Source organism: Erpetoichthys calabaricus, chromosome 15 (assembly GCF_900747795.2).
Source record: "Erpetoichthys calabaricus chromosome 15, fErpCal1.3, whole genome shotgun sequence".
Classification (NCBI taxonomy): domain Eukaryota; kingdom Metazoa; phylum Chordata; class Cladistia; order Polypteriformes; family Polypteridae; genus Erpetoichthys; species Erpetoichthys calabaricus.
This window is the reverse complement of record NC_041408.2, coordinates 81,108,684-81,121,930: the sequence shown is the minus strand read 5'-3', so window position 1 is coordinate 81,121,930 and position 13,247 is coordinate 81,108,684. Positions and strand designations below refer to the sequence as shown.

General features: G+C 35.5%; 1 protein-coding gene across 1 annotated transcript in view; it reads left to right on the top strand.

Annotated features, from left to right (window-relative positions):
• The first annotated feature begins 633 nt into the window (after positions 1-633).
• Positions 634-13,247, top strand: part of bub1 (BUB1 mitotic checkpoint serine/threonine kinase) — a 52,405-nt gene continuing 39,791 nt past the window's right edge. Inside the window, exons 1-10 of the mRNA XM_051919253.1 lie at positions 634-759; positions 1,504-1,571; positions 1,669-1,801; positions 4,955-5,151; positions 5,464-5,507; positions 6,456-6,550; positions 7,847-7,905; positions 8,111-8,289; positions 11,394-11,533; positions 11,634-12,169. Coding sequence (XP_051775213.1) covers positions 634-759; positions 1,504-1,571; positions 1,669-1,801; positions 4,955-5,151; positions 5,464-5,507; positions 6,456-6,550; positions 7,847-7,905; positions 8,111-8,289; positions 11,394-11,533; positions 11,634-12,169 — 1,577 coding nt within the window. The remainder of the gene's footprint in view (positions 760-1,503; positions 1,572-1,668; positions 1,802-4,954; positions 5,152-5,463; positions 5,508-6,455; positions 6,551-7,846; positions 7,906-8,110; positions 8,290-11,393; positions 11,534-11,633; positions 12,170-13,247) is intronic.

Sequence of the window (13,247 nt, the reverse complement as noted above, 5' to 3'; positions counted from 1 at the left end):
TGTAGAATAATGTTTCGCATCAGACATGTTATTTTTTTCCCCATCAGACATGTATTAATTTTAATGCACCATGCTTACAGACGGAACGAGTTCACATTTTAGCATATTATATCTCCATTTGTATCTCCACAGTCCTCATCTGTAAATCAGCTTTCATTAACACGCTTTTTCATTCAATTTTAAAATTAAATTTTTTGAACATTCAGCATTATCACTAATACAGGCATGCACACTCACCTCCTTTTATAAGATGTTTACTTGAGCAAAATCAGTTTAATTACGGTATCCTTAATTTTGGGGGTGAAAATGACACACATCTGAGGTAAATAATAAAATCTAGATCTACAAAAGTTTAATTGGTTGGTGTGATGGTCCACTTTTTATGAACACACGATTTGAAAAGTGGACCTTCAAGAAAGTTCAGAAAACAAAGTTGTTGATCTTTGGCAGTGTAGAAATACAGTGTGCATGGCACAAACTAATACGGACATATCACTCCGTCTAATATGGCGCAAATCCAATCACATAATGGAATGCAGTAGTTAGGTTAGGTCATGTCAGGTTGGAGAGTATGCACTGTGTCTCGGGATCCTGGTTGGCAACCCCCCAGGCATACCCACAATCGCCCCGGAAATGACCCTCTATCTGCCGCAGCCAGGTGTTACGTGGACATCCCCTTGTCCTGGTTCAGCTGCTCAGGTCCTCAACAATGAGAATCCTGTGAGCTGGAACACCCTCGGGGTGTTCAGCCACATGGCTGTAAGTGATGCTCCCTCTCAATGCAGGTAATGTGCCTCATTCGGGACTGTTGTGAGCAACCACTCATTCGACACAGAGTCAAACCAATGGTACCCAAGGATTCTCAGAAGAGACACAGTACCAAAGGAGTCCAGTCTTCGTCTCAGGTCACTGGATAGTGTCCATGTCTCACAACCATATAGCAAGACAGGAAGCACCAGGACTCTAAAGAATTGGACCTTTGTCCTTTTGAAAAGATATCTGGAGTGACACACACCCCTTGGTTATGTCCAAGGGGTCATTAAAGGCCTGGGTTTTGGTTTTTATCCCAGACACTTGCAAGCCCAGACACTCGGGCTCCTCGCTCAGTCCCTCGAGAGGTCCAGTCAGCCTCACAGTGAACATCAGAGCATTGTTGGCAATGTCAAAATCGGTGAATCTCGCTTCACCAACAGATGCCCCACAGCCGCTGAACCCCACGACCTTGCCCAGCACCCAGTCCATGCAAGCATTGAACGGAGTAGGAACAGAACATACTCCTGACGATCCCCAGAATCAACTGGGGAAAAATGCAGAGGTTCTGCCTACACTCTGCATAGGACACACAATACCAGTGTACAGGCCAGCCATGATATTCAGCAACTTCGGGGGCATCCTGCAAAGTCTCGGGATGTCCCACAGGGCAGCTTGAACAACTGAGTCAAATGCTTTACGGTCATGCTGTAGATATGGAGTAAATTTTAATTTATTTCTGTCTTCAATTCATTTTACAGAGATTTTGAAGCCCATACACAGAACTATATTGGAGATGATCCACTGGACCAATGGGACAAGTAATATTATTTATTTTTTCCATTGTTTTTTGCAATTGTATAACATACTTGAGTTAGTTTCCCAATCTGTTTAATGCTTTCATTTTTTATAATTTAGATTGGTTCAAAGAATATCCGAATGTTTCCCAGAGAGTAAAATTTTCAGTGTGTTGGAGAGCTTAGTGAAAAAATTCATGAATGACCAACGTTATGCAAATGATCATCGTTACGTTGACTATTGCATTAAATATGTAAGTATTACGGTATAATGTTTTCACATTGTATTTATATAAATATATATTTGATATAAGAATGTATCATTTTAGAAAATTTAAGGATTGATGAAACACATTTATATTACCTTGTGTGTTCTGGCATTTTACACCTTTTTTTTTTTTTTTTTTGTAACAGCAGAATTATTCCCAGGTCCCTTAATATTTAGAAATCGTATTGAATGTCTTTATTTTTATGGTACGAGATTATATATATAAATAAATGTGACAATGACACAGTAGGATACCAAGAAGAGGATGTTTTAAAATATGGAATGATGATTTAAAATTTTCCAGGTCTTGTTCTCAGCTACACTGCTCTTTAACTTGTTTCTTGAGGTATGTGATGGGATGCCTTGTAATATTTTTGGCAAATTAACCGTTATCTTGATTTCACATGAGCTCCATGTTCATTTTAATGAATAGATTTTAATGTTGGCGTCTTAAAATACTCACTGTAGCTGCGTTTTTCCAAAATTGTCAAAGTTCAGTAGCTCTAACTTAAAAATGGGATCCAACAAAAGCATGACACGCTGAAATGATTCTACAGACAAAATATCTTCGTTTTTAGAAAGTTTTGGTTAAAATTCAGAGTAAAACAATTCACACAAAAAAGAAAATTTAAAATAGCAAAAAAAAAAAAAAAGAAAAATTCTTGTTAAGAACAGTTCTGTTCAAAGCTTAAATCTTGTTACATCTCAAATCGTTACTAATAACTTAACGTTTCTGAACCATTTCTAAACGACGACGTTCAGAAAACTGTATGCCTATCCCATTTCCGAGTTGAAAATGGGTCTTTCAAGTCCCTGTTTACTGGGACTTGTTCTAAACACAACTGACTCAGTTATCACACTATTTCTCAGTTATAGCAAGAAGGTTCTATCTCATACTAACTTATAGGGGGAAAAGACTATACCATTGTCTGACTATGGAATAAATTTATATTCAAATTAAGCAAACTTTAATATGAGTTTAACTCAAAACTTTAACTTTCTAAGATTTGGCTCTTACACTCACCCTTTTTTATAATTTTAATTTTGAAATTGTTGATTTTAAAAAGATTTGGTTCCCTTTTCCCCTCATCTTATATATAAATGTCTATGAGTGGAAGTGTGTCTCTCTGGCCCGGGAGTGAGAGGTGGAGTCGGGTTAAGGGCTCCACCTCTGAGGAAACAGAAAACTTGCTTAGCCGCTAATAACACAAGCTGGGCCAGCATGTCAGCAAAACGATATCCCTTTTACTTTTTCTCCCACCGCTAATGCACAAGTGATGCAAGCACATCGGCAAAATGAATCCTCCTAGGAGAGAGATGCCCAGAGTAGTTCCTTTCAGTTGCCTCACATCTCTACATTTGAATTTTTTTTTTCCTGACGATTTCAATAGTTTTTAGGACCCCGGGCTTTTTACAGCACGGGCTTACACATCTAGTAGTTCATAACTTCTGTTCCTTGAATTAGCATAGTATCCATTGTGTTGGATTCCTCTAATGCTATTATGGGCATTTTGTAAAATATACGCTCAAACTGCAGCTAGTAGTCCAGATATTGTTTTACAGGTGTTATATGTAGAATATGGCAGAGCCATAGACTTGTCAATTATACAGCTTGTTACATGCCTCGGCATGGTGTTTGCCTTTTTAATCCCATGAGTCTGATAATGGTATTTCCTCTAGAATTTTCTCATAAGCCACATTTTCTACATCCTGTAATTTTACATTTTTTTTTTCTGAACCCTGGAATAACCCATTTTTGACCTTAAAGCAAAGATCTTTAGGTTATTCTGCTCCCACAAGAGGACGGTGTCCTGGACATCTGCCTTTTGCACCTATGAGAGGCTTAAAGCTACTACTGTATATCAGAAGTCAGAGTAAATCTGCTCCACGTTTAGTATCTTGCCACTTCTTATTACAAAAATCTACAGCAGGGTTGTCTAACTCTGGTCTCAGTGGGCCACAGTGGCTGCAGGTTTTCATTCTAATAATCTTCTTAATTAGTGAGCTATTTTTCCTGCTGATTAACTTGTTTTGCCTTCATTTTAATTGATGTGACTCAGACCCCTTAGCTGTTTGTTTTTCCTTAATGAGCAGCCAAACAATAATGAGAGGCAAAACAAACCGCCACATGACCAGCTAACCTGAAAATAAAGAAAGGTGAAGGTCTCGGTCATAGAAAAAACAGAAACTCAACAGTCTGCTGTGGCGGAACGAGAGCAGCGACAAGTCCTGATAGTCGATAACAACAAGAATTGGCTTCTCATTAAGGAACTGGTTGGAGTGAAATTGGCTGGAGCTTGACGTTTCAATTTAGCTGGTCATCTGTTGGCTCGTTTCACATATCTTTTCTGTTTGGCTGCCATTTAATGAAGAAACGAATCAATTAAGAGGACTGAATCCTTAAAAACAGGGCTATTAAAATGAATGGAAAAGGAGTTAATCAGGAGTGAAAACTAAAGCTGCTCGCTGATTAGGAAAAGGATTACAATGAAAACCTGCAGCCACTGCGGCCCACCAGGACCGGAGTTGGACACCCCTGGTATACAGTATTATTAAAGCACAAGTTAAACCACTGTTCACTTATTTCTAATGCTGTTATATTGGATATGTTTATTTTTTTCTATCATTTTGATTTCAGTTTACTTTTATGCCTTACTGTATTGGCCACTGTAGGATAGTTTTTGCTATATTCCACTTTTAAAGAATATTCCTAGTATGAAGTAATTTCTGAAACACTTGAATCACTGCCATGTTACTAACATTTTCACATGTGCAATGATTTCCTTTTCTGTATATTTTACTTTACAATTGCTGTTCTTAATGTACATCATTTTATCTTAAAATACTGAATGCAATTCTTGCAAAAAGGGCATCTCAACTGTCATTTGTCATTTCACATGTATTTTTCCTCCTTCTCATCTAGTAAAAATGTGATATAGCCGAGATGCATGCTTGACTTCTTAAATTGGTAATTTATGTAGGAAAAATGTAATTTTGAAACTGGATGTCATTCTTGCATGCAGACTCAATCTTCTGTTTAAATGTCAAATGTATGCTATATTATTCACCAAACAAGCTTAATGGGGTTTCCTCTTGTTTGTCAGACTTCTTATGCATATCTTTTATTCACTGTTTTAAGGTTAATTTCTACAGTGATCGCATTGCAGCGTATGGTTATCTGCATGATCAGGGCATTGGGACCAGAACAGCTTCTCTTTATTTGGCATGGGCACAACAATTTGAAGTGCAGGAACTGTTCCAGCAGGCAGATTTGGTTTATCAAAGAGCGACTGAAAATCAGGCAGAACCAGCAGACAGCATACTTCATGAATATAGGTATATGAGCATTCTTCATAATTTCATTTAATGAAAAGGTGTAATGGCAGGTTGTGAAAATGGTGTTTCTTAATGTAATAAAAAAAACTAATTGCATTTATTTGATCTATATTTCTACACATAAAATATGAGAAAAGTACCTTTTAGACAACTTTAAAATATGAATAGTAATTTGCTTTTTGAAGTTTCATCATGCTCTGCAGTAGCAACAGCTTAATTTCTTTATCTCTGATTACATTTAAGTTCCTAGATAGTGGAAAAACCATTGTTTTTACCAATTCCATATAAATTATGTGCATTTTGGTTATGCAGGCTATTCAAGACACGGTTAACTCGGAAGCAGGTGATGACACAAGGTAAATAAATGGAAAATTACAATTTGGGTAATAGAGCTTCCTTTAATTTCTTTTCAAATTTCTTGCATAATGTCTAGATACATCTGAAAGTAGTCTTTTTATTTTTCTTGAAAGGCCAATTTATTTTCGTTTATGAACTTTTATATCCAAAACTCATGTGTTAAAGATGGAGAGAAATTGTATGTAAATGTGTGCTCTTCAGTGGAAATGTAATATAATTTCTTATATTTACAATAAATTATTGATATTATTCCAAAATTTTTTACATTGTGTATTAAGAAAGTACCCATCTGATGTTTGTTAATGTATGGAATAATACCTTGGAGACTGACATAATAGAAATATTGGCTACATTGTCTTTGTGCTAATCCTTTCTAGCATAGCAAAATGGCCAAAGCTAAAGAACTTAAGGGTGCTGAGAAGACTGTCTGGCATCCTTGGCACCTTCTGGATCACATACTTTATAGCATCTTGTGAGAATCTTCAAGTTCCTTCAAGAAATTTGTTCTAGCTTGGGTGCCTTTGGAGTTTCACTTCTTAGGTACCTAGCATGACTAGGTATATGATCCCCTTTCAGAATGTGTGTTACGTCACCAGTATGCTAAGGTATTTTTTCATTGCAAGTGATTTACTCTCCCTTGCAGACTTTTCCTACAGGACTGTTGCGTGTCTTTTCTTAAGAGATGCCTATCCTGGAATAAAATGTATATAATGTACTATGTATTTTATATCGTAAGTTGATCCATTTTCAAATTAGTTGAATAAAAAACTCTCCAGTTTTTTAGGTTTTGATTTATAATCAAAGATTCTTTGCGAATCGAATAAAATGTAAATGTGCTTATTTGTGTGACTATAGTAAAGTGTAAAAATATATGAAAAAGAGACCAGTGTAATATATGAATAAGTACTACTTTTGATCTTTTTTTTTCTTTTTGTGTTTGTGTGTAGGTGGCACAATGCCTCTTCAGAACTCGCAACTAGTTAACCAACTGCACCCTTCCGACAATCAGAAAGGAGCTGTTGATTACTGTACCCAAAGCAAGGTACAAATAATTTAACTTTGATTAAAGGAATGTTTATCCTGGACACTTACATACAGTAACCAGTGAAGAAAGTTCTCTGTGTTACTGAAGAATTGCATAAATAATGTATTGGAGCGATGTATAGAGGGGGTAGAGATGCTGTCTGTCCAACTGAAGCTAAGTATGTTGGGGCTTGGCCAGTAGTTGATGGGACACCATTTAGCAAAAAGCTTGGGTTGCTACTTGAAGAGGTGTTAATGAGGCTCTCAGGAGGTGTTTACACTGTGGTCCGTGTGTGGATCCCAATGCCCCAGTGCAGTGATGGGGATACTGAGCTGCAAATCCTTCGGGTGAGACATAAAATTGAGAATGTGATTCTCGGTGGTCATAAAAGATACATGAGAATCTTTTGTATAGAGTATAGTGTTTCTCGATTTCTTGAGTAAACTGCTCATCACAGCCTCATCATTCTGGCCCTATAATCATCCCCTGTACCTTATTGTATAACTATCTCTGTCAGCCCTTCATCACCTAATGACTAATGTGTGGTGAGTGTACTGGTGTAAATATCTGTCTTTGCCTTATCCGTGTGGATGCTGCACATTGGTGGTGGCTGAAGTAACTCTTCCCATTATGTGTAAAACCATTTTGAGTGTCTTGAAAAGTTTGATATAAACTGAACATTGACGTTGTCTTATTGTTGTTGATCATATTGACTTATTTTACTTTACAATGCATAAAGTTATATTTTTGATCTCACTAGGCACAGAGGAAAACACCTTTGCTAATTTGGATCTTGAATTCTTTTTTAAAACTTGACATATTGCAATTGTTTTATATGTAGATTCAAATGTGTTATTTTACAAAGGAGAATTTTTTTTTTTTAACCTTATGATTACTAGACTTTGAGATGCAGCTATTACGTTTCAGTACTACATGGTTTAAATAGTACTAATTTACTAGTTGGGCACTACAGTGGTGCTTAATGGAAATAACTATGTATATGGAAAGTATTGATGGGACAATATGGCCACTTTAAGAGTGTCTACTTCGAAGTCAGATTGCAAGTCTTTAGACACAATAACTCAAAAATAATTCCATCAATTCAAGCTAAAGTTGGAGCAGTTATTAGCTTTGTAAAATGCTAGAAGCATGTTAATTTTTTTTTCCAATTTTTTTTTCTTTTTTTTGTGGAGAGAATAGTTTTATATTGTGTGCACCCATTGGCCTGCAGGATTTTACTTATAAAATTCCAGCTTTATGTAGAGAAACTCGTATGCTGGATAAGTCAGATATTTTTAATATTTTTTGCCATAGGATTCAACAGCTTACAAGAGTGAGCCTCCTTGTTCTTCACCTGACAAAACTCAACACATGTAAGTAGGATTGCTTTTTAACCAAACTGTTTTGAAATCTTATCTTTTCTTAACAATATGTATTAGTAGGTTTTACTACTTTTTGAAATTAACTTTTTCATTCATGGTGTTTTTAGTTCTAGAAAATCATTTTGCTTATTTTTCAGTTGGCAAGGAATGTCATTTTCTTGGCTCTGTTTCCATATTCATCCATTTTTATTTCTAGCATTTCAAAGTCTGAAAATAGACCATCCCAAAGGCAGCCACAAGCATGTAAAAATGAAGTAATTCCAATGTATTGCAAAGACAAGCTGATCTGTGGAGATTCTGAGCTTTGCTTTGAAGAGTTAAGGGCTCAAAATTACATACGGAAGTGTGAGGCTAAAACAGAAACACAGAAATATGGTAAGGTTTTTTTTTTTTTTTTTCTTAAATCATATTAAAATAACCACAGAGATGATTTTTCTCCCTGCTGTATGTAATTTTAACTTTTGATTAGTTAAAAGTTTAAGAAATATATTATCTAAAATTCAAAATTTCAAGGATTATTTCAACTTGAGATTTTTGCCAAATTCTTCACGGGAAAGACAGAGGGAGAAAATGAAAAAGTAAAATGAGGTGCCTTCCAATTGTTGTGCCAGTCATTTGCTTGTTTAATACGTTTTCAGAGATGGTGCACACAGCTTGGTTCTGAAAGTATTATGTATGTATGTATGTATATTGATAATATAGACAGATACATACACATATATATAGATAATCTATATCTATAGATTAGATATAAATAGATATTATATAATCTCTATCTACAGTATCTATCACACACACACACACGAACAAACGATGGACACTCAGTGGCTGGATTATAATGTTACCTGCTTCACCCATTGGGCGACAAACGTGTTACTTGGGGAGGCTCCGAACTTGCAATTGCCACTGTGGTGCTTGCTGCAAACCCACAGGGCGCTATAAACTTGTGGTTGCCTCGGTGACAGACGAACAGCCCTCAATAGACGTCTCAATCGCGATTTGGTGTGCAGCCCCATTGGGGAAGGTCTCAGAAGCCTCACAATCTAAAATATTAACGAACAATGATATTTGAATAAAAATGTAAATTAATAAAATTAAAAATATAAAAAATGTTTTTCCATCTCTTCCATACTTTTTGATCTCCTAGAGGTCAGTGTCGTAACCACTTTCACCACATCAGCTGCTTTGATAGCTTCCTTATTTTTCAAAATCATACAAAGTCTATTTAGGCATCCCGAACATAGTAGCGAGATCAGCCACACGTGTACCACTTTCATGCTTAGCGATAAGATCTTTCTTAACTTCAATTGTAGCTCTAACAGCTTTCCTGTTACTCTTATTTTCTTCACTACACTTTTTAGGACCCATAGTGAATACACTAAGTTGTTATTATATAAAAAAATAACACAAAACGGGCACAAAAGCATAAAATTAGCAGTGAAAATTGTACAAAATGCTTTCACTACAGCTTCCGACAATGAACTGAACGACAAAGCGCATGGGTGGCCCGAGCGCTGGGGAAATGTACGCACAAACTCACATGAACAATGTGCTGAGCATTTGGATTCCAAAACAGTGTTCAGATTCCCGGACAAAATTTGCTCAAATTCCAAGTTGTTCAAGTTCTGGGGCGTTCGGCTTCTGGGGGCAATACTGTATGTATGTGTGTATATATAATAAAAATAAATAATATGTAATTTAAATTTAGCATTTTAAAATTACTTCGTTACTCATTTTTCATGGTATCGATTGTACTGCATGCTTTACATATACATTTCCAATTTACTCTGGCTTTTGACAGTTGAGCCCCATAGGCTATCAATCTGCATGGCTGGAGTTGCAGCTCCATTTCCACCCACTCTCGGGTGTTAATAAGAGCGCAAATTCATCACCTTTGGAGACTTCACCGGCATGCTTAATTGACAAAAAGAGAAGCTAGAGTGGTGTTTGAAAGTACTTTTGACTTTATAGCCAAAGGGTACAGAAAACCACAAGATACATTCAAGCCTGTATACAACACTTGCTACCACACAATACCACCTAAAAGGGGCTAACACATCCAATTTAATCAAATACTTGAAGGACTGACATGCAAGTCATCACAAAGAATTTCAACAAAAGTTTTATTTGTAAATTACGAGAACATTAATAATTGTAAGCCTATAAACTGTTGCATTTGAAATAGGGATGTAATGTTTATTTTTTTTCCTACTTTTTTTTTTTTTGTCATCGGTTAAACGTTTAATGCATCAACACAAGGGTTTGCAATTATTTTTACCTCTGGGACAATTTTATTCTGTGCTGTGCATTCAGTGCTCATTAGCAATAGAGGTCCATTGTTCCCTCGAAGTGTATTTCATACTGCGCTACTTATTTTATTATGAGCGATTTTAAAGTTAAATTTAATCTGTCACATTTACTATATAATTTAAGGCATTATAACTTTTTAGTGCTCAGTTGCATAAATAGTGGTGCTACTCCTCCACTCTGAATACGCCCTGAAGCATGTATTTAGCACTTCAGGACTTATTTGCAGGCCAACAAATGCACTTTGACATGCTAGTCTTTCCTGCAAAAAAATTGGAAGTTACAGACATTGTAGTTTATTTACAAAAGAAATGCAACCAGCACTGTTTGCGTATATGCAAAGCCTTTAAGTGGTTAGTGGTCTGTTTTAGGTGTTGTTTTTTCTGAACAATTGTTTACAAAAGATAGCATTAATGTATTTTTTTTACCTGAATTTTTATTTAATGTTTTATTATTTTCACGTATAGTGTTTATAAAAGATTGCAATACTTTTCAATTAATATTTAATGATATTTGTAACATTGTTCTCTCAGTAACAGTATTTGTTTTCATCAATGTTAAACTGTTGAATGCATTTAAACCTCTTCACTTTTTATTGTTTACGGAACTTTACCCATACCTTTTACAAAAGATTGTAGTACTTAAAGTATTTGCATTTAATGATAAAATGTCTCTTATTTGTTTCCATTGGTGTAAAGATTTTAATGCATACAGAATTGAAATTTATTTTTTTGAGTTACATTATATAATACTGTATTGGCTATTGAAAATGGTATTGAATTTCAGTACTTAGTATCATTTTGAAGTTTTGGTATTGTGACAGCCACATATAAATAAATAAATTTATCAAGGCTGGTAGATATATTTAAGCTAGAAGAATCCACATTTCCTATGGTAGGACAGTGATGGCAATTTAATTCTACTTTTGGAATAATGATGCCTTTAAATCTGAAGTTCAGTTGTGCCAGACTATGCTACCTGACTGTTTTTGTTGTGGGGTCAAAGGGCCAGGTCATAGATTTGGTGGCCATAATATTTCAGTGTACTTGTTGGCAGTGCATCACTCTATATGTTATCAGTACTGTTATTGATTGCTTAACTGAAAAGACTTTTCTGTTGAAACACTTCAAGAAATTCGTCCATATTTTCTTATGCCTAAATTTATATTTTAGCTTCATATCATGAAATGTTTAGGAAACAAGAAGACTATTCCCACGTTCTTCAGGAGCAATTAATGAAACTCAATAACCAGCTGAAGGCTATGCAGATTCCTCCACAAAATGTTTCTCAATCACCTGAAGAACAGGATCAGGTAACACATTCCTTTAGCCACAGATGTTCTCATCATGAAAATCTATCACTGAAATATTTTTTTTTTTTAAGTTTATCTCCATACCCATTCTTTTTCGCAGAAAACAGTTGTTTCAGATCCTGTACAATCTGCACAAATGGTTCACAATATTAGGAGGAATAGCCCTGAATCATTAGATTCAATTAATCAGATGAGAGAAAACGATATTGAGACAGTACCAAAGGCTTCATCTGTTTGTGCAGACCCAGATGTTTTTCCCCTCCATGCATCCCATGTGGAAATTTCCTATCATGAAGTCCACAAGAAAACAGAATTGATGTTCTCCCACACAACTCTTGACAACAGCGTAATGAAAACTACTAACAAAAATGCTTTAATTGAGGATTCATTGCCTGTGCCATCAAAAGACCCCACAAGGCAGAGCAATTGGCTTCCATTTTGTGAGCCGCCTTCAGTTTTGTCGTCTTCACTGAATAATTCCATTCAAGTAAAGTCATGTGAACCTCAGCCCTTATGCCAGACAGCTTCTTTCATTGGTGAAGAAAATGAAGAGAAAATGGAATATATGAACAGTGGCACAGATGAAACAAAGTTGAACATCACCACTAGTCTTCAGAGATCTGCTATTTTAGATGCGTAAGTACAAAGAAAATATGTTTGAAAATGTTACATCAAAATTTTTACATTTATTTATTTTGCAGAGACCTTTATTTAATAAATTAAAATTCATATCCAAACAGTGGTTGGGTGGTAAGGCAGAGAACAGTTAAAATTACATTTGAAATACAAAATATTTTGCAGAATCCTTGAAGTTTAGTACTGCAGCTCGTGCCAGGACTAGATGACAAATAGCTAACATGACAGCAACACATTAAATCAACAGTTGATAGGGTCTGACAAAACTGCAAATATCAGTTAAGTTGAGTAAAAGCTTAAGCATTTTGTGGATGCTCTTTGAAGAGAATGTTATTTTTAACATGTTCCTAATTGTTCGTACATGTAAAGAAGTTTAGCTAGAGAGGAATAAAACTGAGAAATTGTATATATGTTAAGTGCTTCTGGAGAGTGGAGGCCCAAGGCTCTTTTTTACACATGCGCAGAACCATATCAAACACTGCAGGGTTCTGTACAATTGGAAAAAAAGTGTGTTACATTTACCATATAATCTGATTTGCAACCACTGTAAGTAAGCCCTTTGACAAATATGATTGCTTTAATTAAATTTGATCTAACCTGGCCTGTACAAATAACCTGACCAAGCATGAACTCCCGTAACAGAAGGCCAACACAATGAGTATGTTTACATGCACACACAAAACTGGGATAAAAACAGTAACCCGGTTAATGTAGATATCTGGTTTCTTAAAAAAAAAAAAAACACTGCCGGCACAGTCCACCCGTCTCCCTTGACAAAATGTTCTGATGTCATCAAACTGCGCAAAAAAGAGTTAAATGTCCTTATTGGGCACTACGAATACAAAAACAAGCATGGAGCCAGTGTCACCTGAGTAGTGTGAGGTGACACTGAGAACTTTAAAAAAAAAATAAATAAAATATAACCAGTTACTTACTCATTGTTAATAAAAAAATAAATATTGTAACGAAACACTATATAGTTATTATAAAATGTAATGCATAACAAACGTATTTTTTTAAAATCCCTATATGAACCTTCGTGAAACTGACCAGAATCACAGCCAAACATAATTTTATT